At 36.4% G+C, this 26,857-nt stretch overlaps 1 protein-coding gene across 1 annotated transcript in view; it reads left to right on the plus strand.

Moving 5' to 3' along the window:
• Nucleotides 1-26,595, plus strand: part of SECISBP2L (SECIS binding protein 2 like) — a 55,754-nt gene extending 29,159 nt beyond the window's left edge. Inside the window, exons 8-18 of the mRNA XM_008069897.1 lie at nucleotides 130-264; nucleotides 2,039-2,119; nucleotides 2,650-2,817; nucleotides 2,964-3,105; nucleotides 7,507-7,673; nucleotides 8,395-8,527; nucleotides 10,287-10,449; nucleotides 12,265-12,485; nucleotides 13,507-13,661; nucleotides 17,767-17,986; nucleotides 22,310-26,595. Of these exons, the coding sequence (XP_008068088.1) occupies nucleotides 130-264; nucleotides 2,039-2,119; nucleotides 2,650-2,817; nucleotides 2,964-3,105; nucleotides 7,507-7,673; nucleotides 8,395-8,527; nucleotides 10,287-10,449; nucleotides 12,265-12,485; nucleotides 13,507-13,661; nucleotides 17,767-17,986; nucleotides 22,310-22,977 (2,253 nt within the window). The 3' untranslated portion in view covers nucleotides 22,978-26,595. The remainder of the gene's footprint in view (nucleotides 1-129; nucleotides 265-2,038; nucleotides 2,120-2,649; nucleotides 2,818-2,963; nucleotides 3,106-7,506; nucleotides 7,674-8,394; nucleotides 8,528-10,286; nucleotides 10,450-12,264; nucleotides 12,486-13,506; nucleotides 13,662-17,766; nucleotides 17,987-22,309) is intronic.
• The last annotated feature ends 262 nt before the right edge of the window (nucleotides 26,596-26,857 follow it).

Here is a 26,857-nt window from a genome sequence, read left to right on the forward strand (position 1 = left end):
TTGTGTACTTTGTGAAAATATATTGAGTTGTACACTTTTTTGTAGTTTTCTGCACTAATGTTAGATACTTCAGTAAAATATTTATTTAAAAATAATTAGATTCTTTTTCCCCCTCTCGGGTTCATTTAGGTTGGATTCAGATGCCGAGGACACAGTACTTCCTCAGAAAGAAGACAAACTTTGCAAAAGAGACAAGATAATAAACATTTAAACTCTAGTCAATCTCATAGAAGTGACCAAAATTCTGAATCTTTATATTTTGAGGTATTTTTTCAAACTCTATTTGTAATCTATAACAGCAAGTATTTCCATTAAGAAATTAATTTCTTACATTATAAAATGAGTTCTTTTTGCCTTAAAACATTCTACTACTAAATTATAAATTACTCTGAAGTATTGACTTAATTTTATTTATTGATTATATATATTTAGTCTAATAATAATAATATTTTTATTAATGTTTATTTTTACAAATTTTTGTTCTGTGTTTATTGTTTTGAGGAAATGTGTAAAGGTAGAACTTGCTTTCATATAGGCTTTAGTATGAAACATTTTCTTCTAATTTTTGTTGTTATTCAGTCTATTTGAAAGGCTCTTCAGATTTGAATAATTCAATGTAGTTAATTGTGCTGCCAGCCAGGAAAGTTTAAAAAGAAGAAAATGGCTTTTTTACTTTCTGTAATAGACCGTTTATATTATAATTGTAATGTTGCTATTATTGCTTCATCTATGCAACTCTTATTGGTAGCCTACCGTGTAGTAAGGCGCTTTGGATGATACATTAAGGTCAATAGTCTTGATATCCTTAGGAAAGTTGCTGTATAGTAGGGGAATGTAGCAATATACATACCTGATTCTTGGTTGAGTGTGGTTGGAGTTGAAAGGAGAGTCACTTGGGTTTGGAGAAGGGTAGGAATAACATTTGTGATGATTTTAAAGAATAAGTAGAATTTGGTTGTGTCGAGATGTTTTCACCGGACATCTCTGGTAACTTGTTTGAATAACTCATTTTGGTTGGATCATAGATTCTATAAAATGGGTTAATAGATGGATATTAAACTGGGAAAATTGCTTAAGCTCAGAGGATAAAAACATATAACATATAAAAACTTATATATAAAAAATATATATAAGTTTAGTAATTGAGCAAAAGAATTTGAGAGTACATCTCAGTTTATTCTATCAAGAATAGTTTCAATATATCTAGATCTGGCAATTTTATTATATGCACTTAACCATATGATTGGCTCCATACTTATATTTAAAGATATTAGAGGCTGGGTGCAGTGGCTCACATCTGTAAATCCAATATTTTGGGAGGCTGAGGTGGAAGGATTCCTTGAGCCCAAGATTTTGAGACCAGCCTGGGCAACATAGCAAGATCTCATCTCTATAAAAAAATTAGCTAGCCATGATGGCATGCATCTTTAGTCCCAGCTATTCAGAAGGCTGAAGTGGAAGGATTTGCCTGAGTCTGGAGGTTGAGGTTACAGTGAGCTGTGATTGTTCCACTGTACTCCAAGCTAGGTGGCATAGTGAGATGCTAACTCAAAAAAAAAAAAAAAAAAACCAAAAATGTTAGATATAATTTTTTCACTGGAGGGGAAGATAACTGATTAAGAAATTAATTTGAACAATAAAGATTTTTTTATCTTTATTTTTTGACCTTATTGACAGTTGGGTGTAATAATGAAGAACAGGGACTATTTTGATACAGTTTATATTAAAAAGTTTTCCAGATATCTGAATATGATAAACTTCTACCCATCTGAGGGTAGAATTAGTCATAAAAATGGAATAGTAGATGCAGAAATTCAAAAGATGGATATGTAGATATAACTATCCTTGAATAATTAAATTGATTATGTTTTAGCAAGTGAGAAATGAGATTTCCTTTTTAAGAGTGACTTTATATAGCTCAATAGCAGAATACAAATAATTATTTCCTCATTTTTCTTTACTCTTAAGCATTATAAAAAGGCTTTTTTAGGCATTTGCCTTGAACTCTGTTTTTACTTAAATTGTGAAACTATTTTAGGATGAAGATGGGTTTCAAGAACTAAATGAGAATGGAAATGCTAAAGAAGACAATATCCAACAGAAAATTTCTTCAAAAGTAGTAAGTGACTCTTTTTAAAAAGATAAGCAAAACATCTCTTGAACTATGGCTATATTGAAAAAAAATATTGAAAGTAATATAAAGACTCATGGGACAGCAGAGTATTCGGGAGTCAGTGATTAGTACTTACCTTTAATAATTCTTTTCAACATAGCCAGTACAAAAATACTTTTCTACGATATCTGCAGTTCTATTAGTAGGTAAGAAAATGCTATTAATAAATGACATCAAAACATACAGTGTGTACTGAAATTGCCCCAGTTGTTAAAAAATTTTGCTTTGGAGATTTTTTTTTTTTTAATTTCAGTCAAGGATCCAGGCAGGCATCACACATTGCATTAAGTTGTTTTGTTCCTTTATTATTTCCTTCTAAAATGGTCTCACTCTCTCACTCTGCTTTTTATGACATTGAATTATTTTAAGAGTTCAGTTCAGTCACACTGCAGAACATCCCACATTCTGGATCATTTTTCCTCATGATTACACTTTTATAGGATCACTAACAAATGTTTTTTTTTTAATTATCATAGTTGGATGATTTACCTGAAAACTCACCAATCAATATAGTTCAGACTCCAATTCCCATTACTACTTCAGTTCCTAAACGTGCAAAAAGTCAGAAGAAGAAAGCTTTAGCAGCAGCCCTTGCCACAGCTCAAGAGTATTCAGAAATAAGTATGGAGCAGAAAAAATTACAGGTATATATTCATTTTTATGAGCAAGTATGATAGTTTATTTGCTAGGTTTGGGAGGATGGATAGAAGGAATGACAAGTATAATTGTCTTGAATTGCCACACTATCATACTATAACAAGAAATAAATGTTTTTGTGTTCACTTTGCAGGAAGCTTTATCGAAGGCAGCTGGAAAAAAGAATAAAACCCCTGTACAGCTAGATTTGGGGGACATGTTAGCTGCTCTGGAAAAACAACAACAAGCAATGAAAGCACGGCAAATTACCAATACCAGACCTCTGTCATATACAGGTAATTTCATTAGTCTAAACAATTTGCTATTTGACTTTGGTAATATATTCTGGATACTGTTAATCTAAATTATTTATGTGTGTGTATGTATACACACACACACACACACACACACACACACACACGTATATATATAATTTTCAAGTTAGCTCAGTATTTCAGCCTTGAGATTGTCCATGTGCCTTTTCTTCCCACATCGTCCTTCAGCAATCCTTTTTATTCTACCTTCAAAATATATCCATAATCTAACTACTTGCCGAATCCTCTCCTGCCACAATAGTTATTCCTATCATTATACTACACTGCAGTACCCTTCTAACTACTACCTGCCTTTTCCCTCCCACAACCCCCAGTTTGTGTTAAAAATAATGATCTTTTTTTTTTTTTTTGAGTTGGAGTCTCACTCTGTCGCCCATACTGAAGTGCAGTGGTCGCTCCCGGCCACTGCAGCCTCGACCTTCTGGGCTCCAGCGAGCCTTCCGCCTCAGCCTTCCAAGTAGCTGGAACTGCAGGTGCGGGCTACCACACCCAGCTAATTTTTTGATTTATTGTAGAGATGAGGTCTCACCAAGTTGCCCAGGTGGGTCTCGAACCCGTGGGCTCAGGCAATCCACTCACCTCAGCCTCCCAAGGCACGGGATTACAGGCTGAGCCACCAAGCCCGGCTAGTGATGATCTTTTAAAAACAAGCTAGGCCAGGCTCAGTTGCTCAGCCAGTGATCCCAGCACTTTGGGAAACTGAGGCGAGTGGATTGCCTGAGCCCGCAGGTTTGAGACCAGCCTGAGCAACTTGGCAAGACCTCATCTCTATAATAAATTTTAAAAAATTAGCCAGCATGGTAGCATTCTCCTGTAATTCTGGCTTCTTGGAAGGCTGAGGCATAAGGATCAGCTGGCAACCAGCAGGTCACTGCTGGGGCGGCTGTGAGTGTGCCACTGCTCTCCAGCCTGGGCAGCAGAGTGAGACTCCCAACTCAAAAAACAAACAACAGCAATAACATAAGCTAGCTTATATTACTCTACTGTTCAGAACCCTCTAGTAGCTCTTCATCTCACTTGGATGAAAGTTAGAGTCCTGACTAAAGCTGTTTCTTAGCTGACTCTTTAACCTCATCACTGTTGTCTCCTATTATACTCTGCTCTGGTCACATCGGCTGTCCTCAGACGTTCCCAGCTCAATCTCTTTGGGCTTGCTATTCCTTTTTCCCAGAATGCTCTTTCTCCAGACATGCGTATAGTTTGTCCCTCAGGGTCTTCAGATCACTGCTTAAATATCAGTTGGTGTGCATTTTGAACCAGCCAGACTTTTTTCTTCTTCAAAGGTTGAAATAAGAATCACAAGTAATTTGCTTCTTAATTGTTAAATTACTCAATTTAAAACTCAATAGCAAATAAGACTTTTGGTCAAATTGTGTGTGTGTGTGTGTGTGTATATGAGAAAATGATCTGGCTTTCTACTGAAACAGTCATTTCTATTTTAACATACTGTGTCAAATTTAGAGCACAGCATTTCTTATGTGCTCCCTCATTTTTTCTCTCTTGTTTTAGAGGATGAGGCATAAGACAAAGGAGAGAGAAAGACACCAATAAAAAGCACTGATGCTGAGAGGCAGAATCGAATTTTCTGTTTCTTCTGTTCCTGTATGAAAGGACTACTATGTGTTACACAAAGAGATAAATAACAGGATAGAATTTTAATCCTATGTACAAAATGTTTAAAGCTGTAGCTAGTTACCCATCCCCTATAAACCTTTGCTTTGAGTAACTATTAGTAAAGAGAGTATTGAGTGTATATGAAGCTTCAGAGTTGCAAATTGTTGAGATGGGGAGATTGGCAGTAGTACCTCACTAAGAATAAAAATAGAGAATAAAGCTAGGCAGTATGACCTAGTAGCTAAAAGCAGAGTCAAGCTGCCTGGGTTTGAATCCTGTTGTCCTATGTATTTCTTTGGCAAGTTACTTAACCTTTCTATGCTTCAGTTTCCTTACATTACAACAGGGATAATTACAGTGCCTACTTCAGGATTGTCTTGAGGATTAAATGAGATGATACATGTAAAGTCACTCAATAAATGTTAACTACTATTATTAGGGAGAAGAGATCGTTAACCTGTGATACTTTAAATGGCTTATTGTTAACAGCTTTGATTCATTTAGCAAATGTTAATATATATGCACTTGTAAATACCTATATGCAAATATGGTGTCAGGAACTATTGAGATTACAGAGATGATTAAGATATACTGTGGTCAAGAAGTTTGTAATCTAGTGGCAGAGAAATACATGCACACAAATAACTAATCAAAAACAGTGCCTTAGCAAAGATGTATGAGCTTGTAGAAGAGAGAGGGTGGCTTGTGTCAACAGGGACGTATGGGAAGAGAGTTATAAATGATTTTGTAAAAGTTAGCATCTGAACTGGGCTTTGAAAAGGGAGTAGGACTTTTAAAAGATAGAAGTAAGTTTGCTCTCTAATTTATCACTCGTGTTTAAATTGCAAAGTATCAATTACAAAGAAAACTGTTGGGAAGCTCAAGAAAAGGATGAGACTGTGGTAGTTATAGAAAAGGATTGTAAGAAATTGTTAGGGTGTTTTGATGATGGAATGTGGAAATAGGCCAAAGATGACTGACTGGTAGGATTATGGTGGTAGTAAGGGCTGTGATGATACTACACAAAATAAGGATCATAAAGGAAAAGTTTTGTTGGGAAAGACTGATGCTCACCTTGTTATATTTTAAATGCTAGCAAGGGAGAGCCTGGTGGTTCCTATTTAACGTATAGTTATGAATATGTTTTTAGGTTAGAAATCAATTTCATATAGAGATGATTGCTGAAGCTCTAGAAATAAGATCATTGAGGGAAAGAAAAATTAGAAAAAAGATGTTCAGGGATAAAACTTTGTGGAATGCTCAGATTTAAAGGAGAAAAGGAAAAAGAACCAGGAAAATAGATTTGAGGACGAGTAAGGAAAAAAGGAGGGTGTAATGTTACAAAAAAAGTAAGTATATAATTTTGAGGAAAAGAATTTAGTCCTTAGTACCAAATGCTGAAGAAAACTAGAATAGAGCGAAAACTCAGAGAATTTTTTTTTTTTTTTGAGTTGGAGTCTCACTCTGTCGCCCAGACTAGAGTGCAGTGGTAGCTCCCTGCCACCGCAGCCTCGACCTGCTGGGCTCCGGCGATCCTTCCACCTCAGCCTTCCAAGTAGCCGGAATTACAGGCATGCGCTACCATGCCCAGCTGATTTTTTGATTTATTGTAGAGATGAGGTCTCGCTGCCCAGGCGGGTCTTGAACCCACGGGCTCAGGCAATCCGCTCACCTAAGCCTCCCAAAGGCGCGGGATTACAGGCTGAGCCACTGAGCCCGGCTGACTCAGAGAATTATTAATGGCAGTTATAAGGTTATACGTGATCTTGTCAGTAAGCGTCCAGAGAGTAGATAGAGCAAAATCCAGATTAATGATTTGAGAAGTGATGAGGGAAGATTGTTCAGAAGTTTAACAGGGAAGGAAAGGGAGCGATGACACCTTAGCTTGAAGGGAAGCCAGTCAAGAGAAGGGTTTTGCTGGTTTTTTCCAACCCTTTTATTTTAGATAGAGGATTTTAGCTTGTTACAGTGGGTCAGGAAAAAGAGGAGGGGTTCGGGAGGAGCTTCAATGATGTAAGGAAATAGGAAGAGAGCAAGATCCTAGAGGAACTGAGATAGGATATTAAGAGCAGAAGTGGTTGGTGAGCCTTTGACAGGCATAAGGATGTTTGCCACATTCCTTCAGGTAGTTTGTAGGTTTATATTGGATAGTGTCTTCTCAAGGAAGTGGCAGGAAAGCTCTGTTAGTGTGAGAGAATTGAGATTGGTAAGGGGTGGGGATAGCCACTGGAGAATGAGCGTATCAATCAGGCGTAACAGAATTGTTGAATAGTACTGCAAGTGTAGCTGAGGAGGGGAAATCATCATTCTTTATTGACAGACTGGAATGAGGGAGAGAGAGGCTACATAGCTTATATAAGGAATAACTGACTCTATAGTAATAAAGAGAGTTGCAGAGTTTTGAAATTTTACAGGTAGAATGGTTCTGACCAAAAACCAGTTGCAAGGAATTGCAGTGTTTGAGGGTTGTAAGGTAGAATAGAACCAATGTTTTATTTATCCTTCTATGAACATCTAAATTGGTTAATTACAGTATTGGCTTAGTCTTCTTTACCTTATAGAGTATAAAAGATAGATAAAAGCTGTATGTGAGGGACACTGCATAGCCATGTACTGCCCCTACAATTATGATATCTATTGTTTCCACAGGAAGAGTATGTTCTTGTTTTTGTAGATAGATCATAAGAAATTTTGAAAGTATGTGGAATTGGCCATAATAGTAAAACTAATATTGTTGTTTGTTTTCAGTGGTTACTGCAGCTTCTTTTCACACTAAAGACTCTAACAGAAAACCTTTAACCAAAAGTCAACCCTGTCTGACATCATTTAATTCTGTGGACATTACTTCCTCTAAAGCAAAAAAAGGAAAAGAGAAGGAAATTGCAAAACTAAAACGACCCACAGCACTTAAAAAGGTAAAGCAAAATCTGGAGCTGTTTATTTTACAGCATAAATAAGAGTTTAAATCTGTTTTGAAAAAGTAGTTGTGGTAGTTTAGCTAGTGAATTGTCTCACCTTTATGATGACTAGTTAATTTGAAGTTTGGTATATCATCTGCATTCTGACTATCTTTCAGTGTAGAACAATGAATTATTTTTATAAGATTAAAAAAAATAGTTAAACATTTAATATCCAAAAACACTAGACTCGAGGAATCAGAAGCCGTGGGTTTCGGTATTAACTTTATTGCTTACTGTGTGTGAGAGTTGTAGGGAAACATCTTTACCCTCATTTTTCTCATCTCTAAATTTCAGGATCGGAATGAGGTCATTCATGTCCATATAACTGAAAACTGAAATATAAATCAAATGTAGCTGTATGACTTGGTTTCCGAACTTAAACTTACCAATTGTTTTTTAAGCTTTCTAGTTTGTCACTCAGGATTTGAGAATGAAACACTTGTGATTTGATAGCTGTATATTCTATTGCATAATTGCCTCCCTTCATTTTGTATACTTTTTTTTTCAAGTACTCTAACTTACAGTGCCTAAAATTACATTTACCTTTTTACTGGTCAGCCAAACTCTTCAGATCCAGGTCTTAGTGAACTACTATACTGTGATATAGCATACATTGTAATCTTTCTGTATATAGTTGAAGAGCAATCAATTATTAAAGCCTGGGATTTGACTTTAGGTTATTTTGAAAGAAAGAGAAGAAAAGAAGGGACGTTTAACTGTGGACCACAATCTTTTGGGATCTGAGGAACCAACAGAAATGCACTTAGATTTTATTGATGATTTGCCACAGGAAATTGTTTCCCAGGAAGGTAAGGAGGTCCACTTTTCCCTCTCTTTTTATGGAATGGTCTGGAGTATTGTGATTGATAGGTAAGCCACTACTAGTTGTGCTCCTAATTGGAGAATGTGTTCCATATTTTATATAAATTTCTTTTTTTAAGAGTGGTTTCTTTTGAAGATGCTTTTGAAGGGAGATAGGTAAAGGGAGGGACTAGGTATTATATAACAGGTCTATGACATTTTTGAGACTTAAATCCTGAATTTGTAGTAAGCCCTCAAAACGAAGATTCACCAGTGCATGAGATTTCCTCTGGAACTGTTAACAATTCTTTTTATTTTGCCTTCTTTTATATCCAGAACACTTGGTTATCTTTCTTCATAAGGCTATTTTTCATTGAGTCATTTTTATTGATTTTCTTATTTTTGTAGACTTGATATATATGTCACAATGAGTAGAGAATTGCAAAGGAGAGTTCAGTTGGTCAATAAAATTCAACTCCATAAAGTAAGTAGCCAACACACATGATTCCGGCTGGTAACTCAGCAAAACTACAGATTTATTCTAATATTTATACTACCATGGAAGAAAGATTTTTCTGCTGGTATATATATCCTCAACTTTTTGCAGTACATTTAAATCTGATATACACATAGATTAAGCAGCAGTGTTTAGTTGTTTTTAGAAAAATAAGTTTATTTTGAAGGATTGTTTACCTAGGACATACATTTGGTTAGGATTCCCCTCTATCCTCAGTTTAATATGATTTCTCTTGTATTTAGGTTTATCCATCCATCCATTCATTCAGCAAATGTTTATTGAGCACCTACCATGTGTATTTTAGTAACTATAGTGGGAGTGGAAAGGTCTGGTAATGTAATAAAGATATATAGTGGACAGGTCCTACTGTCAAAGACTCAGTCCAGTAGAGAGATAAGAAGATAATGCAACTTTGCTAATTAGTGGTCTGGGTGTTTTTTAAAAGAATTACACAAATAGGAACTCATTTCCTGAGTTTAGCTGTTTAGGAAAGAAGCAGTAGCTGAATGAAAGAGACAGGAAAGTCAAGAGACAGCATCTAAAGATATGGCTCCCTGAACATAGAAGCAGAGACCAAATAAGAAGAAACTGGGGTGGTGCCTGGAGAGTCAGAAATGGTATGGAGAGAGTGAGCGAAGTAGGATTTGTCATTGCCAGCAACAATGAGAATTTTCAGACAGGTAAAAAAATTTCCTAAGAAGTATGTAAAAAAGTAGAAATGAAGGAGATGGGTAATATGATCTGGAAAGCGGTACAGATCTTTGATCTTTCATTTAAATCCTCTAGGAATACATATTTTAGATTTCTTGACCTTATCATCTCCTCTGTGGAGACTTTTAGGCTATGCTTGATTTTTAAGAGTGTGAGAGTGTGTGTGTGTGTATTTGTATTTAAGGAATGGGGTTTTGCTGTGTTGCCTAGGCTGGTCTGGTACTCCTGGTCAAGTGATCTTCCTGCCTCTGCCTCCCAGTTATCTGGGACTACAGATCCTCCCGCCTCTACCTCCCAAGTATCTGGAACTACAGGTGCACACTGTTGCACCTGACTGAGAGTGTATTCTAACAGATAATAGGAAGACTTCATGTTTGTAGTATATGAGTGTTTTTTTGTAATATAAAAAAATACCAACTGGTTAACTTCTGGAGAATTTGGAAATGACCCAGAAGACAACGGCCATTCTAAATTGTGTTAATTAATGTAGAGCTTTGCAGCGTTTGAAGTTTCTAAATTATCATCCCACATCTTCACAGATACTGGACTGAGCATGCCCAGTGATACTTCACTCTCTCCAGCAAGTCAGAACTCTCCATACTGTATGACACCTGTGTCACAAGGCTCTCCTGCTAGTTCTGGAATAGGCAGTCCAATGGCATCTTCAGCAATAACCAAAATCCACAGCAAAAGATTTAGAGAGTAAGTTTTATGCTCATTATTAAGGTTGAATATAGTTTAAGGATCTTAATTGTAGTTCTTAATTTAGTATTGTCATTGTTACTCCATGAGTTGAGTAGTCAAAACATCCATGATCTCTAGGTTCTTTCAGATTTTGTTTAACAGCTGGTTTTATCATAAGGATTGCTTTTGGTCAGCTGTTAGTGTTCATGACAGTAGATATATTCTTTTTATGTTAGATAGTGTTTCTGTCCCCGAAATCTGGTCTCTTAATTATGAATTCTCCTCCCTCCAAATGCTTTTGCTTTTTTGTTTATATTATTGGCTCTTTAAAAAAAAACACTCTAACCAATTAATAACAGGTTTCTAAGATCCTGTTACATGAAATGAACCGATTACATAAATATTGCTAAGTTTTAGAATTGAGATATAGGAATCACAAAATATTATGCCCTGACTGTGAATAACTCAACAGTTACTGCGGTGAAGGATTTTAGGATTTTAGCATTATGAAATAATCCCAGGATGAAAGTATAATCTGTGTGAGTCCAAACCACATTGATTTGTTTTGTTCCTTTTCCTTTTACCATTGTTTTTGAGCAAATACTTCTTGCCTAGATTTGGGAAGTTAATTAAATGTCAAATAACAGATGTGGAAAAATGAAAAACTTGGGGAATAAAATGTTACTTACGTATGAAATAAACAGCTTGAAGGAAAAAAGGAAAGAGTGAAGAAAATTGCATTTTTGTGTGTTCTATTCTTTGATTGCATTCTTTAATTCTGCATACTTTAACCATGTCAGTTAAGCTTTCCTCAATCTGTTCACAGTTACAGCTTCCCTTGTGAAGTAGTATCATACTTGTAATTTAAACAAGTATTTTAAAATTATGTAATTTAAGCATAAACATGCCCAAAAAATTCCCTCCCAAAATATTTTTTGTTCTATAAGATAGGCATAGATTTTTACAGTACATAATTGAGAAGTAGAAATCTCCTTACCTGGTTATTCCTAGATTAGAAATTATACCAGTTCCCCATGGTTAAGTACCTCCTTATGATAGACAAGAGGAATAAGAATTAGAAAAAGTGGAAAGAAGATGTAAGGAGACATATGCTTATATGACTTCTTTATCCCAGAAATGAAGTACTATGGTGGCCTCACATTTAATTCCTTTCTGTTTTTCACTTTATGGCCGTATGTACTTTCACAGAGAGCCTCAGTCAGTTGCTTTGGCTGCTATAAAGGTATATGACTTTCATCTGCAGGCCTCTTCAGTTTTGGCTTCAGCTTAATTATCGAGTTCATCCTCCAAACCATAGGCTTTCAGAGCTGTAGGAACTATTGAGGCCATCTCACCTAACTCTTTATTTTTATGGTTGAGAAAGCAAATGCCCAGAAGCTTATATAAGCTCAGAGGATGAATTGTTGGTATTAGGACATTCAGTTAGAATTATATTTCTTTCCTACTGGGTCCTACTGGGATCATCTTTAATAGTCATTGAAATGAAATAGCTTTATATATCCTTACCAAAGTCATATCTGTTTTTGTCCAATAGCAGGCTTACATTTGATTCATATCCTCGAGAATCTAGTAATTGGGAGTTCAGATAGTGCTTCCCTGAGATTAACTTACCTTTACATAGAAGCTAGTCTGTTGAAATTCAGAAGCAAAGACAGTCTATATTGCTCTGAGAGATTTAAGAAGTTCTTAAAGACTTTTCATGAAAACTTCTTACTGGATGCATTTTCTCTTAAAAGATATATTTTTATGCAGTTTTAAAACTACAGAAAAATAAGTTAGGATGGAGTTACCTATTTTTTGTTTCTTTTACAGGTATTGTAATCAGGTTCTTTGTAAAGAGATTGATGAATGTGTGACTCTTCTTCTCCAAGAGCTTGTCAGTTTCCAGGAACGCATCTACCAAAAGGATCCTATAAGAGCAAAAGCAAGGAGACGACTGGTTATGGGTCTAAGAGAAGTTACCAAACATATGAAGTTAAACAAGATCAAGTGTGTTATAATTTCTCCAAACTGTGAAAAAATCCAGTCAAAAGGTATACATTTTTTGCCTTTCAATTGTTTTGTTAACTATATAGTATAATTGTAGGATATACAGTAGATATAAAGTGGAAGCCGTATATCTTTCTCAGTAGAGTTTAGGTGTAAACCAACAAAATATTGAGCATGAGAAAAGAAAACGAAATATATCAGTACTTAAAATTAAGTGTATAATTGAGATCGGATTGTGTAGAAAATCCTCATGTGTGAACACTAGTGAAGTATTTCACTTGAGCCCACCCAGTGTCCCTTCTGATGCCATCAGAGGGGGCACTAGTCAGAGTGCATCTCTCTATAGCTGCAAATATATTCTGCTTTTTAAATTTTTACTTTACCTTTCTTTGATTTCCTTCTTCTTTAAAAAGAATTAGAGAAAAGATAAAGGTCTCTACTTTATCATTGAGATTTGTTTTTTAGAAACCAGCAGTTATTAATTATTGAGTTCATCCTCCATAACCATAGGTTTTGGAGTAAGCTGGCACACAAGTAATTTGACCTATATCTTACATCCTTATTTGACTGACCTTTTTGATGGACAACCTTAGGTGATTGGAGTAGATAGATGCATCAAGTAGTAGTAGTAGTCATATGCATAGGAGAGGAATACCAATAAAACCAGGAATGTATCATCTGTCTTGTTGCATTGTTATAGGTCACTACTTGAGCCAAAAGATTGAAAAAAGGAGTCAGCCTCTATTAACGATTTTAATTAATTGCTGCATAATTAAATGCTGAATTGAAACTTGATTCCGTTTATGCTGATCCCTGTGGAGAGACAAAAATACTGGGTTTAAGAGAATTTGGAATTTAATTGAAGAGATAGAAAATACATATAAAATACAAATATATCCATATGTAGTACAGATTCAAATAGGATAATGGTTATAGCAACATAAGTGCTATAAGCATTGATAGAATCCTTTGCTGTCATGTTTTATGCTTTAGTTACTGGGTGTTCAGTTAGCTTCATTTAGAAAATAACTAAATTAAAACCTCTACATGTGTTGATTTTCCCAGGTGGCCTAGATGAGGCTCTCTATAATGTTATAGCCATGGCACGGGAACAAGAAATTCCTTTTGTGTTTGCCCTTGGTAGAAAAGCTCTAGGACGCTGTGTGAACAAGCTGGTTCCTGTTAGTGTAGTGGGCATCTTCAACTACTTTGGTGCTGAGGTAAGAATTTAGAAGACACACTCTCTGACTCCCCAGCATATCTCCCAAATAGCACATTTTCTGTTGACACATGCTGATGTTATGTTTTAAGCATTTGAAGGAGTGAGTTGACAACTCTCAAAGAGCCAGTGGAAAATTTTTGCGTGTTACATTTCCTTTTTTAGCAGTGAAAACGTTTACATAGATTAACCCTACAGCATTTTGAAAAGGTTTTAGCTCCTATTTCTGCCAGTGTTTTTTTCTTCTAGGCTCAACTATAAAGTATTTGATAATTTATTTTACTGCTGGTTAAGGATATGCTATATTATATAATACAAAGTAATTTCCTTGATGGGTATATTTTTCTTTTAGAAAATGACCATTTGTTACAATTGTTTTGTATCCATACATCATTCTCAGTCTGACAGTCTGCTAACACAAAGCTTTGTCATATCAGCATCTTTGCAAAGATGCTGATAATATAAGGATTACTAATTTAGAGTAGTGCTCATCAACAATGGCATTTTAAGAGGTTTTTATGAAGTTGATTCTAAAGGACTTTGTGGTATCATTGACTGATAATTTCTTTTCTTTTCGACTATACTATTTTTACGTATTTGTGTCTGTCCCTTCCTGTCCAGTCACCACATTTGCATTATTTTCCATTCTCCAATCCATTCAGTTTCTCCCACTACCCATGAAATTACCTGTCTACCCACCTACTCTCTAAGAGCATATAACTAATATCTGTGCCCCAACAATAGCCCATGCTTTTCATGGTTATAGCATAGCACACTGCCTTGCCTGTATTTTATGTATGCTTTTTTTCTTTTAACTCTGTAGTTCTTGGCCACAGGCCCCTTGTCTTTGTGACACCTTGCACATTACTTGAGCATAAGTAGGTGATAAATTATTGCTAAATGAATGGTGTAATACATGTAATCTGCCTATTATGTTAAACTGTATGTGAGAATTTTGATGATAAATACCTCCGTGGAGAGGAAAGATCAAACATAAAGATACCTAATAAATGTGTACTTCTATTTTGTGTACTGTTAATGGGATCAAGGTAAGAAAGAGTGGACATGTTTGCTTTCTTTTTTTCTTTTTTTTTTTGAGTTGGAGTCTCACTCTGTCGCCCAGACTGGAGTGCAGTGACATGCTCCCGGCCACTGTAGCCTCGACCTGCTGGGCTCCGCCGATCCTTCCGCCTCAGCCTCCAAGTCGATGGAACTACAGGCATGTGCTACCACACCCGACTAATTTTTTTTTGTTTATTGTAGAGATGAGGTCTTACCAAGTTACCCAGGTGGGTCACGAACCCGTGGGCTCAGGCAATTCACTCATCTCGGCCTCCCAAGATGTGGGATTACAGGCTGAGCCACCGAGTCCGGCGATGCTTGTTTTCTTTTTTTCTGTTATTTTTGTTTTTGTTTTTTTGAGTTGGAGTCTCACTCTGTCACCCAGACGAGTGCAGTGGCCGCTTCCGGCTACTGCAGCCTCGACCTGCTGGGCTCGGGTGATCCTTCCGCCTCAGCCTTCCAAGTAGCTGGAACTACGCACACTACCATACCTGGCTAATTTTTTTTAATTTACTGTAGAGATGAGGTCTCGCCAAGTTGCCCAGGCATCAAACCCGCGGGCTCAGGCAGTCCACTCACCTCGGCCTCCCAAAGCGCTGGGATTACAGGCTGAGCCACCGAGCCCGCCCGATCGTTTGTTTTCAGTTGACATTAGCATTGGCATCTTATTGACTTATATTTGGGACTAAGACTTTTAGTGAGACCCTGGAATTTAATCACAGTTCCAAAGCCTCGGGGGATTTAAAAATCATTTGTATAATTTTATAAAATGCTTACCAGTTTTATTTGTACATTTTTTTACTTACTCTCTCCTGTTTGCAGTAGGTAAATTATTTAAACCAAAATATACTCTAAAAATGAAATTTTAAAAGTTATTGGTATATTATCAAGTGTATCCATTCACAATAAGTAGGACACCTACATTATTTTCACCATCTGATAAAACTGGCCTTTGAATTAAGCTTCCTGTCCTTACACTCACATTCAAGGCTTTATTCCCTGATCCTAGTTTCTCTCTTTGAGTTTTTTCTTCTCTTCTCTTATAGTCCTTTATTTCTAGCAGTTTATCTTATTTATGTTATAAAACCAATGATAAACTCAAGATCACATATTTATATGGTGATTTTCTTTTGACTGGTTTCACTTAAATGCACAGTTTGTTAAACACTGTGTTCAAATATATGTCAAATCTGTTACGTGAAACACAGGGGCTATTTTTAACAGAGTCTGTCCTCTTTCCTTTTTGAAAATAAATAAATCTTGAATATATTTATGATCCTCCTAGTACTAGTAGTTAGTACCCACACCTCTTCAAAAATCAACACAACTAGCAACAACTTTTTTTGTAACTGTTACTTTAAACAATTTAAATTGTGCCTGAATAAAAGATGCTACTTATATTCTTTCTTCTTGAGATTTGTGGATATGTTATTCCACAACAGTACAGCACTTTTTGCCATGTTGTTTTTCTTTTTTTCTTTTTTCTTTTTTTGAGTTGGAGTCTCACTCTGTTGCCCAAGCTAGGGTACAGTGTCACACTCATGGCCACCGCAGCCTTGACCTGCTGGGCTCGGCTGATCCTTCCACCTCAGCCTTCCAAGTAGCTGAAACTATAGGCACGCACCACCATGCCCAGCTAATTTTTTGTTTTATTATACTGACACGATCTTGCCAAGTTGCCCAGGCTGATCTTGAACCCCTAGGCTCAGGCAGTCCTCTCTCCTCTGCCTCCCAAAGTGCTGGGATCACAGGCGTGAGCCACCATGCTCAACTTCTTTCATCTTAAGGTTTATACTTAAATGACAGTGTCTTAGTAAGTAATAAGAAATTGTGCTATACTTTTCTTCCTATTATCTGAAAATGTAATTTCATATGTAAAATTAAATTATTGCACATGTCCAGTTCATGTTTACCAATTAAAATTCTTAATGTTGTGGACAACGTGTTTTGATACCGAATCAAGACATTTAACAGGAATTATGACATAGGAACCATTAAAAGTCATTGTTGTATAGATTGTTCTACTGGTCGCTGTGGAAACTTAAATTTTCTTTGAACATCACTAGAATTTTGCCATATTATTAAACATGCACACTTACCATTTTACTGAAATTATTCATATTAATTTTGGTTTCACTGATGGAGGAACTTCTGATTGTTTAGCTCCACATTCTACTTCCAGTCTCTATATTCTGTTTTTGTAATTTGCCTTTGGCTTGTCTTTCTTGTGTCATATTTTCATCATCTTCAAGGCTTTAGCTGTCCACACCATCACCAACTTTCTTTGTTACTCTTCAAGGTCTTACAACAAGTGAACATTACAGGAAATTATTAATTTTTGTAGAGACTACCATCTTCTTCTACATCTCTGCTGAATGTCACCTTGCATACAGCCATTCTCTTCTGACCCTAACAATATTCTTCACTGCTTCCCAAATAAGCCTTATACTTTTATGTCTATATCTTTATTCATGGTTTTGCATCTTTAGTTATGAATGCTCTGTCTTTACCCCTCAAAATTGTATCTTTTTCAAGGCCTATATCAGGTGTCATCTTCCTTCATGTATTCCTCAGTGATGCCCAGCAGTCTCATCTAAAAGCTGTAACTTTGTATCTCTCAAGGCATTTAAGGTATTATGCCTTGAATTATAGCTATAGCTGTCTCCAGTCTTCTCCTTCAGCCACGTAGAAGGTTCTTTGAGAGAAGAGTTGGTGTTCCAGTTGTCTTTGTACGCTCTAGTGTCAGATTCTAAAGGAGAGTACATTTGTTGAGTTGATAAACTTTTACAATGAGCTTGATAAATAGCTTTTACTGTGTTGCATTTAGTAGCTAATATTAGAATCAAGAAATTTCCTCTGACTTGTGAGACTTAAGCAATATACGTAACTTATATTTTATAAAGTTCTGTGGTTTGTATGCCATTTGGATTTTGTTCTGATTGATAGTATATCTGACCCTGAAACCGATAGTAGAGATGTTTATTATTAATATTAGGAATAAAAACTGTAACAAAAAAAGTACTAATCAAAATCTCTCTTTGTAGAGCCTATTTAATAAGTTAGTAGAACTCACGGAGGAAGCCAGAAAAGCATATAAAGATATGGTTGCAGCAATGGAACAAGAGCAGGCTGAAGAAGCCTTAAAGAATGTGAAAAAGGTACCACACCACATGGGACATTCTCGGAATCCTTCTGCAGCAAGTGCCATTTCTTTCTGCAGTGTTATTTCTGAACCCATCTCTGAAGTAAATGAGAAGGAATATGGTAAGTTGTTAAATACCATTTTAAGCAACTTAAGCTATAAATAACTTAAATGATTAAAATCATTTTGTAAATGGCTTTATATCTTTCTTCTTGATTATCCAAATTTTGGTTTAAACATTGCATTAAACATGGCCATTAAAAATTAGGATCATATTTGGGACTGAGACTTTTAGTGAGACCCTGGAATTTAATCACAGTTCCAAATCTTAAAAGCCTCAGGGAATTTAAAAAGCAAAATGTACCTTACTTGTGATCTATCACTAAGCAAATACTAGGAATTTTTATTCTCATACGTTATGCTCAGTTATTAAAATTTTGTATTTACTGAGTAAGCTAAATGAAGTACTATTTAGTTTAAGCTTGTGAAACCTAGACGTGACATTTGCTTTGAGTTAAATCTGTTTATAATTAAAAAGAGATACAGACTGAAAAACAGTATTTATGGTTAAGGTTTAACATTATGTACTAAGGGCTGGGTTTGGTGGTTCAGCCTGTAAATCACAGCGCTTTGGGAGGCCGAGGTGAGTGGATTGCCTGAACCCACAGGTTCACGACCCACCTGGGCAACTTGGCAAGACCTCATCTCTACAATAAATCAAAAATGAGCTGGGCATGGTAGCGCGCATTTAGTTCCAGCTACTTGGAAGGCTGAGGCGGAAGGATCGCCAGAGCCCAGCAGGTCGAGGCTGCAGTAGCTGGGAGCGGCCACTGCACTCCGGTCTGGGTGACAGAGTGAGACTCCAACTCAAAAAAGTAAAAACCATTATGTACTGAAATCTATATCTTAGTAGTTTTGTTGCCTTATTTTTATAGTACTTTGAACTCTTTTTTTTTTACTTTGAACTCTTAAATTGTCTTTCTTGATCTAATTTCTAATTTGCTTCCCTTTCTTGCTGGTTTTTTTCCTTTTTAAATAGTATAGCTACCTCCTTTCATTTGACCCCTTTTTCTTTCTTCTTTTCTCACTTTTTAAAAATGTACCTGGGAGCTTACTAAATAGCTTCTTGACACCTAAAATTTAACATGTAAGAAACCAAGTCTTCATTTTCTTTCCACACTCCCTTTTTCTGGCTTTCCTGTCTGTGGTTGTACTTAAATGTTTGGAATGCTTTTGATGAAACTCCATAGCAGAGAAAATTAGTTGTCATGAGCCTTTAGGTCATGGATAGGTGGTGCTAGCTTAGAGGCAGACGTTTCTTTTGCTGAAAAATTAAAAAGATAAAGTACTAACTTTTGTAAATAAGTCCTCTCTCTATCTAGTGAAATTCCACATCTCAAAGGCAAACCGTAAGATAAATGCATAATGCTGTGGGTTTGGGGAGATGACATAGAGACAAATAATATTCATATGGGTACATATAAAGACAAGTAGAATGAAAAGAAACTCTTAAAGGTTTCAGCCAGGCTCAGTGGCTCAGCCTGTAATTCCGCACCTTGGGAGGGTGAAGTGAGTGGATTGCCTGAGGTCACGGGTTCAAGACCAACCTGGGCAACTTGGCAAGACCTCATCTCTACAATAAATCAAAAAATTAGCCAGGCATGGTAGCGCGCACCTGTAGTTTCTGCTACTTGGAAGGCTGAGGCGGAAGGATCGCCGGAGACCAGCGGGTCAAGGCTGCGGTGGCCGGGAGCAGCCACTGTACTCCAGTCTGGGCGACAGAGTGAGACTCCAACTCAAAAAAAAAAGATTTCGATGGTGTTTTCAAAAGCACCAGATTTAAAATAGTCAAATATTGAAGCCATGGTTTTTCCCCATTATGCCTAAAGGTTTTAGATGTAATTGATTAATATCTGAGGCTCAGATTTCTCTCTAGAAAAAGTTGTTGGAAAGAAGAGTAAATGTGCACCTAAAATTTATAAAATTTTTATGCCTTTTTAAAGTTTTATTTTTCATATAAACATATGTGTGAAAATTTTTATTTAATAGGTTATTTTTTTCAGCACTTTATATATGCCTGTCATGGGGACACAGAAATGAGCTAGGGTGGGAAAGAGGTGGGATGAGGGGGTGAAACAGCAAACAAAACAAGTGCTTTTGAACTGTACATGTAAAAATTACTGTGGGAGTTCAGGTTAGTGAACTCTCTTTAGAACATCAGGAAAGACGTCACAAAGGAACTGACACTGAAGGGTGGTTATCAAGACAAGTAGGAGTCTAAAGTGTAAAGAAGGAAGCATCTCATACAGAAAGAGCATTGCTTATGCTGTGACTTCAGAAAGCAGTGAGAATTCAGAGTGACACTGAGCATGAGCTGCAAGGCTTATGGCCGGAGGGCAAAATAAAATAGGACCAGAATGACAGATAAGGACCAGGTCTTGAAGGGCTTTGCTATGCCAAGCTAAGGAGTTTATATCCTATCCTAGAGTGATAGAAAGCCAGTTAGATAATGGTGTTATCAATTCACAAAACCAATTAGGAATGCATGCAAATGTACAGCAAGAAAAAAGAAGGCCTGAGCTAAGATACTAGTAACCACATTTAGTAGTTTTTGATCTAGAAGTGGCACAGTGTAGTGAAGAGTTCAGTGGAATAAAGGGGTATAGCAGGGAGAGAGATAGGTTCAAGGGTTATTATAAGGTTTCTGCTGTTTTCAGACTATGTAAGTGATAATTGTCATTAACTGAGGACAAAAATATAGATGCTTTCTTCATGAGGTAGGAATGAGGATGAGAAGGACTCGTTTAACACTAAGTTAGCTACAGGAAAGAAATTTTTTTTCTAAAATCATATGTCCTGACTTGAAATGCCCCAAATATGTTCTGTATCAATATATAATCCATAGATAATAATCAAATTGCATGTATCAACATGAATAGCTTTGCTACAACTTGATAAGAATATTATATTTTTCGAAGTGCAAATAGTAGCTGTAATATCAATAAAATGGGATTTTTTTTTGAGTTGGAGTGTCAATCTGTTGCCCAGGCTAGAGTACAGTGGCATGCTCACAGCCGCCGCAGCCTCAACTTGTTGGACTCAGGCGATCCTTCTGATTCAGCCTTCCAAATAGCTGGAACTACAGGCACACGCTACCATATCCGGCTAATTTTTAAATTTATTCTGGAGATGAAATCTCACCAAGTTGCCCAGGCTAGCCTTGAACCCCTGGGTTCAGGCAGTCCTCTCGCCTCGGCCTCCCAAAGTGCTGGGATTACAGGCTTGAGCCACTACACCTGGCCAGGAATTTTTTATTTAAAAAAATTAGGCCAACTGCGGTTGTTCACACCTGTAATCCTAACAGACCGAGATGGGAGAATTGCTTGAGCACAGGAGTGCAAGGCCAGCCTGAGCAAGATAGTGAGATCTCGTCTCTACAAAAAATGCAAAAAATAAAAATAGAGTTGTGATAGCTATACTTTACTGATTCCTGGTACATTTTTTGCTCTCAGCTGATTTCCTATCATTAAAAATATACATATTTTTTTTTTTTTAAGTTGGAGTCTCACTCAGTCGCCCAGACTGGAGTGCAGTGGCCGCTCCCGGCCACTGCAGCCTCACCTGCTGGGCTCCGGTGATCCTTCCGCCTCAGCCTTCCAAGTAGCTGGAACTACAGGCGCACACTACCACGCCCGGCTAATTTTTTTATTTACTGTAGAGATGAGGTCTCGCTGCCCAGGCGGGTCTCGAACCCGTGGGCTCAGGCAATCCACTCACCTCAGCCTCCCAAAGGCGCGGGATTACAGGCTGAGCCACCGAGCCCAGCTCTATTATATTATATAATACTTTTTTTTGCCCTCCAAAATCATTTTGTAAGCCAAACTTACAAGTATATTATAAAACAAACTTTCACAAATGTTAGAAATGCCTGGATAGATTTTGTTTTGCTTATAAATGGAAGCACATATCCCACTATAGACCAAAAGATAGATGGCTTGTTGAATGAGCATGGTACAAACACGTGAAATCAGAACTATTTGTGCTGGATATCTTAACTCTACCATCTCGGAGTTGTGGGCCCGTGAGCCCATTACACCTCTAGGCCTCCCAAAAATTAGACCATTCATTGATTTTCATGAATATATGGATTTTATATATCAACATCATTGAGCTCCTTTTGGAGTTAGATCTTTTACTTTCTGGAGCATTAATATACTTATTTTTGTCTCCATCTTTTATCTTGGATATATGCTTTTGAGATTTATTTTCCCTTTATAACATTTAAACTAGTACTAAACAAACTAAATTTTTGGTTTTTCTAATTGGTTGCTGATCTAGCATGTTTCTGTACATTGTTCTTCCCTCTTGTTTGAGAGCTTTTTAAGAGTTACACAATTCTGAAAAGTGTTCTTTTTTTTTTGTTTTAATCTGTTTGATATTTGTAGAAACAAATTGGAGAAACATGGTAGAAACTTCAGATGGACTGGAAACATCTGAAAATGAGAGAGAGGTTTCCTGTAAGCACAGCACTTCTGAAAAACCCAGTAAACTTCCATTTGACACAACCCCTGTTGGTAAGCAGCCATCATTAGCGGCTGCAGGCAGTGTCACCTCAGCTATAAATGCTGGGAAATCCATGGGAAACGATAAAGATGAAGTGAAGCCAGATGACCTGGAATGGGCCTCACAGCAGAGTACAGAGACTGGGTCTTTGGATGGTAGTTGCCGAGATCTTTTGAATTCCTCCATTACCAGCACCACCAGCACTCTTGTACCTGGCATGCTTGAAGAAGAGGATGATGAAGATGAAGAAGAGGAGGAAGATTATACTCATGAACCCATATCTGTAGAAGTACAGCTCAACAGTAGAATTGAGTCTTGGGTCTCAGAAACCCAGAGAACTATGGAAACCCTTCAGCTTGGAAAAACCCTTAATGGTTCTGAGGAAGACAATGTTGAGCAGAGTGGAGAAGAGGAAGCAGATGTGCCTGAGGCACTGGAGCCAGGGATGGAGGGCGAGGTGTGGACTACTGACCAGCAAACCAGTCCTGAGCAGCAGAAGCCCAGCAGCTGCAGCTTGACAAACAACAAAGAGCACTCTGATTCTAATTAGACATCCCAAATATATAACTCAGGAAATTTCAACTGTCTATCTTCAGCTGTATAAGGGTTGCAGCCATTACCTTTTATGCTTCATCTCAACATTTTGCACTGTCTATTATTTAATATATGTATTTAATTCCTGACAAAGTATTTTTGTAGCTTTTACTTGTTTTGTTATGATCTATAGCTTAGCATTTAATTAGCATCTAAGTTTCTTTCTTTGAACTATGTGGAAAATTCAGATCTGTTTCAACTAATTTGTAATGGGAAATAATGATTCAGAAAAGAAGACCAGGTTTTAAAGAAAGTAAGTTTAAAACACCTATTTAAAGTGTCTGCTTTTGAAAGCTAAAGATCAAAGTTCTAAGGACAGAAGCTTTTACCAGTGTTTGCTTCAAGACTGCACCTCCTTCACTCTAATTTGTTGGGCCAAAAAGTTGCTTGGGCTTCTTTAAAAAAGAACTGGGGGTATAGCCCGAAAACTAAATAAAAGGCTTAGGGTAACTAAGTACACAGAGTGTTTTATGTTTAAAAAATTAATGCAACTTTTATTTGGTCCTTAAATGCATACTGCAGAAGTCACTGGTCATTGTAACCAGTTAATGTTGGAACAGGCTGAAACAGAGCCTCCAAGACTTAGGGTAGCAATGGAGCCACTATGATAGGTTAGAACTAGCTGGTCTCATTTGTGGAAAGCTAAGATGTCTAGTGAACAGCCACCCATCATAGAACTTTCCAGGTTCTGTCTTACATTTGCTTCCTACTTACCTCAGGAATGCTCTTATACATAGACTTATTTACATAAAGCTAGGCACATTTTGACAGGTGAATAACTAACTGATTGTATGACTGCCGCACTTACATGTAAACTATCCAGAAACAAAGTCTTATACTGGTGTGTGTTCTTGCATGCTTCTGGTTCGGGACCCTCTTGATTTAAGGTATGGATTTAATTGGGTATCCAAACTTGTCCTGAGTGCAAAACCATTTCACCTTTTAAAAAAATGCGTGTTTTGCACCTAGCCTTGAGCACTTTCCACATAGCAATGATCACAGTTACTGTCAGAAGGTCAGGGAAAGGAACTTATAATGTGTATCCTGATAATCAAGGCTTAGAGAAGGAAGTTTTAGAAGAAAAGAGAAAGTTGTTCTAATTGTGCTGAAACTATTAGGTGATTTAGAGTGTACAGATATATGTAGGTATTCTCTATTCACTATTATTTATCTCTACCCTTCTCTAGAAATGTGTATACCTGCTTTGGAGACATTCAGCTTACTAAGCTAAATGTTTTGTTTGCTAGTCAGTTACCACATGGATTTTAGTGACCTTTACAAGTTTATGTAATAGTGGGAGGATAACAGGTTATCTATTTATCTGTCTTCCATCCAACTCCCCTCCAAACCCAGCTGGCCAACACACGCGTGTACGCACACACACTATTGTGTGCCAGCTTTTCACTTACAAGCTCCCATTAACAGGCAGAAAACAAAGAAGGGAGGAGAGGTATTTTCCCTACCCTGGTTATATGGGGCAGGGCTTTGCCTCATAGAGGCAGAAGAGAGGAATTGGGCAGATTCTTTACTGAACTCATTGGGATTACTGTGCTGGTTTTGATGTTTTATAATGCTGGCATTTAATTGCTGGAGCGACTAGATTCTTGGTTGATGATGTAGTATTTGTGAATTGTGAAAGTTTAGGAGCACTGCTGTGTAGAAAATGTTCATCTATCACCTTTATTATTGTGTTAAAAGGGGACATTATTTATTATACTGTCCTGTCTAAACTGTTCTTCAGTATAGGCTTCCTAGGCACTTATTATCTAGTACTTAAAGGAACACAGCATGTAAGGAATGAAGCCTCTGAAATAGTAATTTTGGATTTATACATGGCAGATCTTACTGTCTCTATATGTTTGGAAGTGTTTGTTGGTTTAAAGAAATGATAGAGGTTTTGAACTACTGACAATCTTTAAAAGTGAATTTTAAAACCTTTCCTACTTTTTATGGTGTAAATTTTCTTTCTTGATGTCAGTGATTCAGATAACTCTTGACCTTGAGGTAATGGCTTTTCACAGGTTTCTTATGTGTTGTATCTCTTCTGAACATGTCATCATTTTAGATTTTTGACATTTGTATCAAAAGAGAAGTTGAGGAAATCCTCAAAACACCAGTAACTTTTAATTTTGCTGTAGACTTCAGAAGTGTCCATTTATATGTTCGATAAATGTTCTTGCGTTGCAGTACCTCTTCTGCCAGCAAATGCAAGGGACCATGGCCTTTTTTATATGAGACAGGCCACCTCTAGAGGGCAACTCAAGATTTAGTAAAAGGAAATTCTGTGTTGAGAGGATACTTAGATAAGTATTAATAATATCTTTATAGCTTGTTTCCTTTAAATAAATTTTGGGATTTGTGTATATTGAATTACAGGCTTTGGAGGAGTTATGAAAATTCATAGTTTTATTTTGAAGTGGGCATGTTTGATTCTTTGGAGACCTAGAAAGAGATCCATTGGTAAGAGTAAGGGTTCATCACCATAAGGAATAAAAACCATAGTGATTTTTTTCTTAGTGTATAAAGGTTGTTTTACTGGCAATAATTAATAATAGATTTCTATTTCAGTACATAAGTATATTAATTACAATATGAATTATACTCCCAAAATTAGATTCCTGCTTCAGTAGGTTTGTTTGCTGTGAAGATTACTTCTCAAAAGACAAATGTTCATATTAGCTTAATTTTGGGTTTAAATATGTTTGTAAATGATGTAATATATTTCTTTTGACTAAACATGAAAAAATAATGTGTGTTATACATTGGGAAGTTTTTACAGGCTTTGACTGGAAGTCATTTTTGCAGAGATGGTATTTTATATGCTTCCAGTATTTGGAAAAGAATTAGTCAAAAGGAATTCACATAGTTTAAATATTGAGAAATTAATATCCAAATAATGTACTTGTTTGATTTCTTAATAAGCTGGGGGAGGAGGGTGGGGTGGGAATTGAAATGTGCAAATGAGTCGTGAACTCTACATTCATTTTCAACTCTTTAACATAAAACTGTTAAATCTTAACATATTGTTACTTTAATATATGTATAAAGAAGTATTCCTGTTTGTAAAGCTGCTGTTTGCTTTAAAAAAAAAAAACCCTTATCATGTAAGTTTTTTCTGTATGTTGTGCCAACAGGTTAGAACATTAATCCATTTAAAAACTTGATTATCGTTTTTTGATTTAAAAAATTTCTTGTGAAATCATTTACAGACATCTTCTTCCCTCTAGCCTTTATATTTATCATGGAATAAACTAAACTGTTTGTCTAATCTGAAATCTGAATTCTAATTAATGATGAAAAGTTAAACTTTGTTGGTATATCACACCTTAAAAGTATTTGTATTATTTTGTAATTTAATTTCTAGGTATACCACATGAATTTATAATTTAATGTCAATTGTAATGCTGTAATAAAAACTAGCAAAATTAGTGTGTTATAACATGAAGGGATTTTCATCTCGTTCTGCTGTATGAAGGATAATTGTTATATCACATTTGGGGGGTAATAACAGCTTTTTTGCACTATGTAAATACTAGTGGGGATTCTTCTGTACTAATAAAATAATTACTGAAATTAAGGTTGTCATTTCAGAATAAATACCTAAGGAATTCATGCCTTGCCCAACATATAAGATAGAGAAAAAAATCCAGCTATTACTTACCATTACTCAGTGCTTACTTGGGTTTGCCAAAGAGATTGTAAAATCTTCAGGAAGGAGTTATTAACAAAAATCTTCATCTGGAATGGCTGGAGTCATCTGTGGCATGGACCCCAGCATCTAACCAGAGCCCATCCTGGTGTTAGAAGACTGCTATGGGTTCCATTTTCTCTGCATA

This window comes from Carlito syrichta, unplaced genomic scaffold, assembly GCF_000164805.1.
Source record: "Carlito syrichta isolate Samal-C Ts95f unplaced genomic scaffold, Tarsius_syrichta-2.0.1 Scaffold312386, whole genome shotgun sequence".
NCBI classification, from domain to species: domain Eukaryota; kingdom Metazoa; phylum Chordata; class Mammalia; order Primates; family Tarsiidae; genus Carlito; species Carlito syrichta.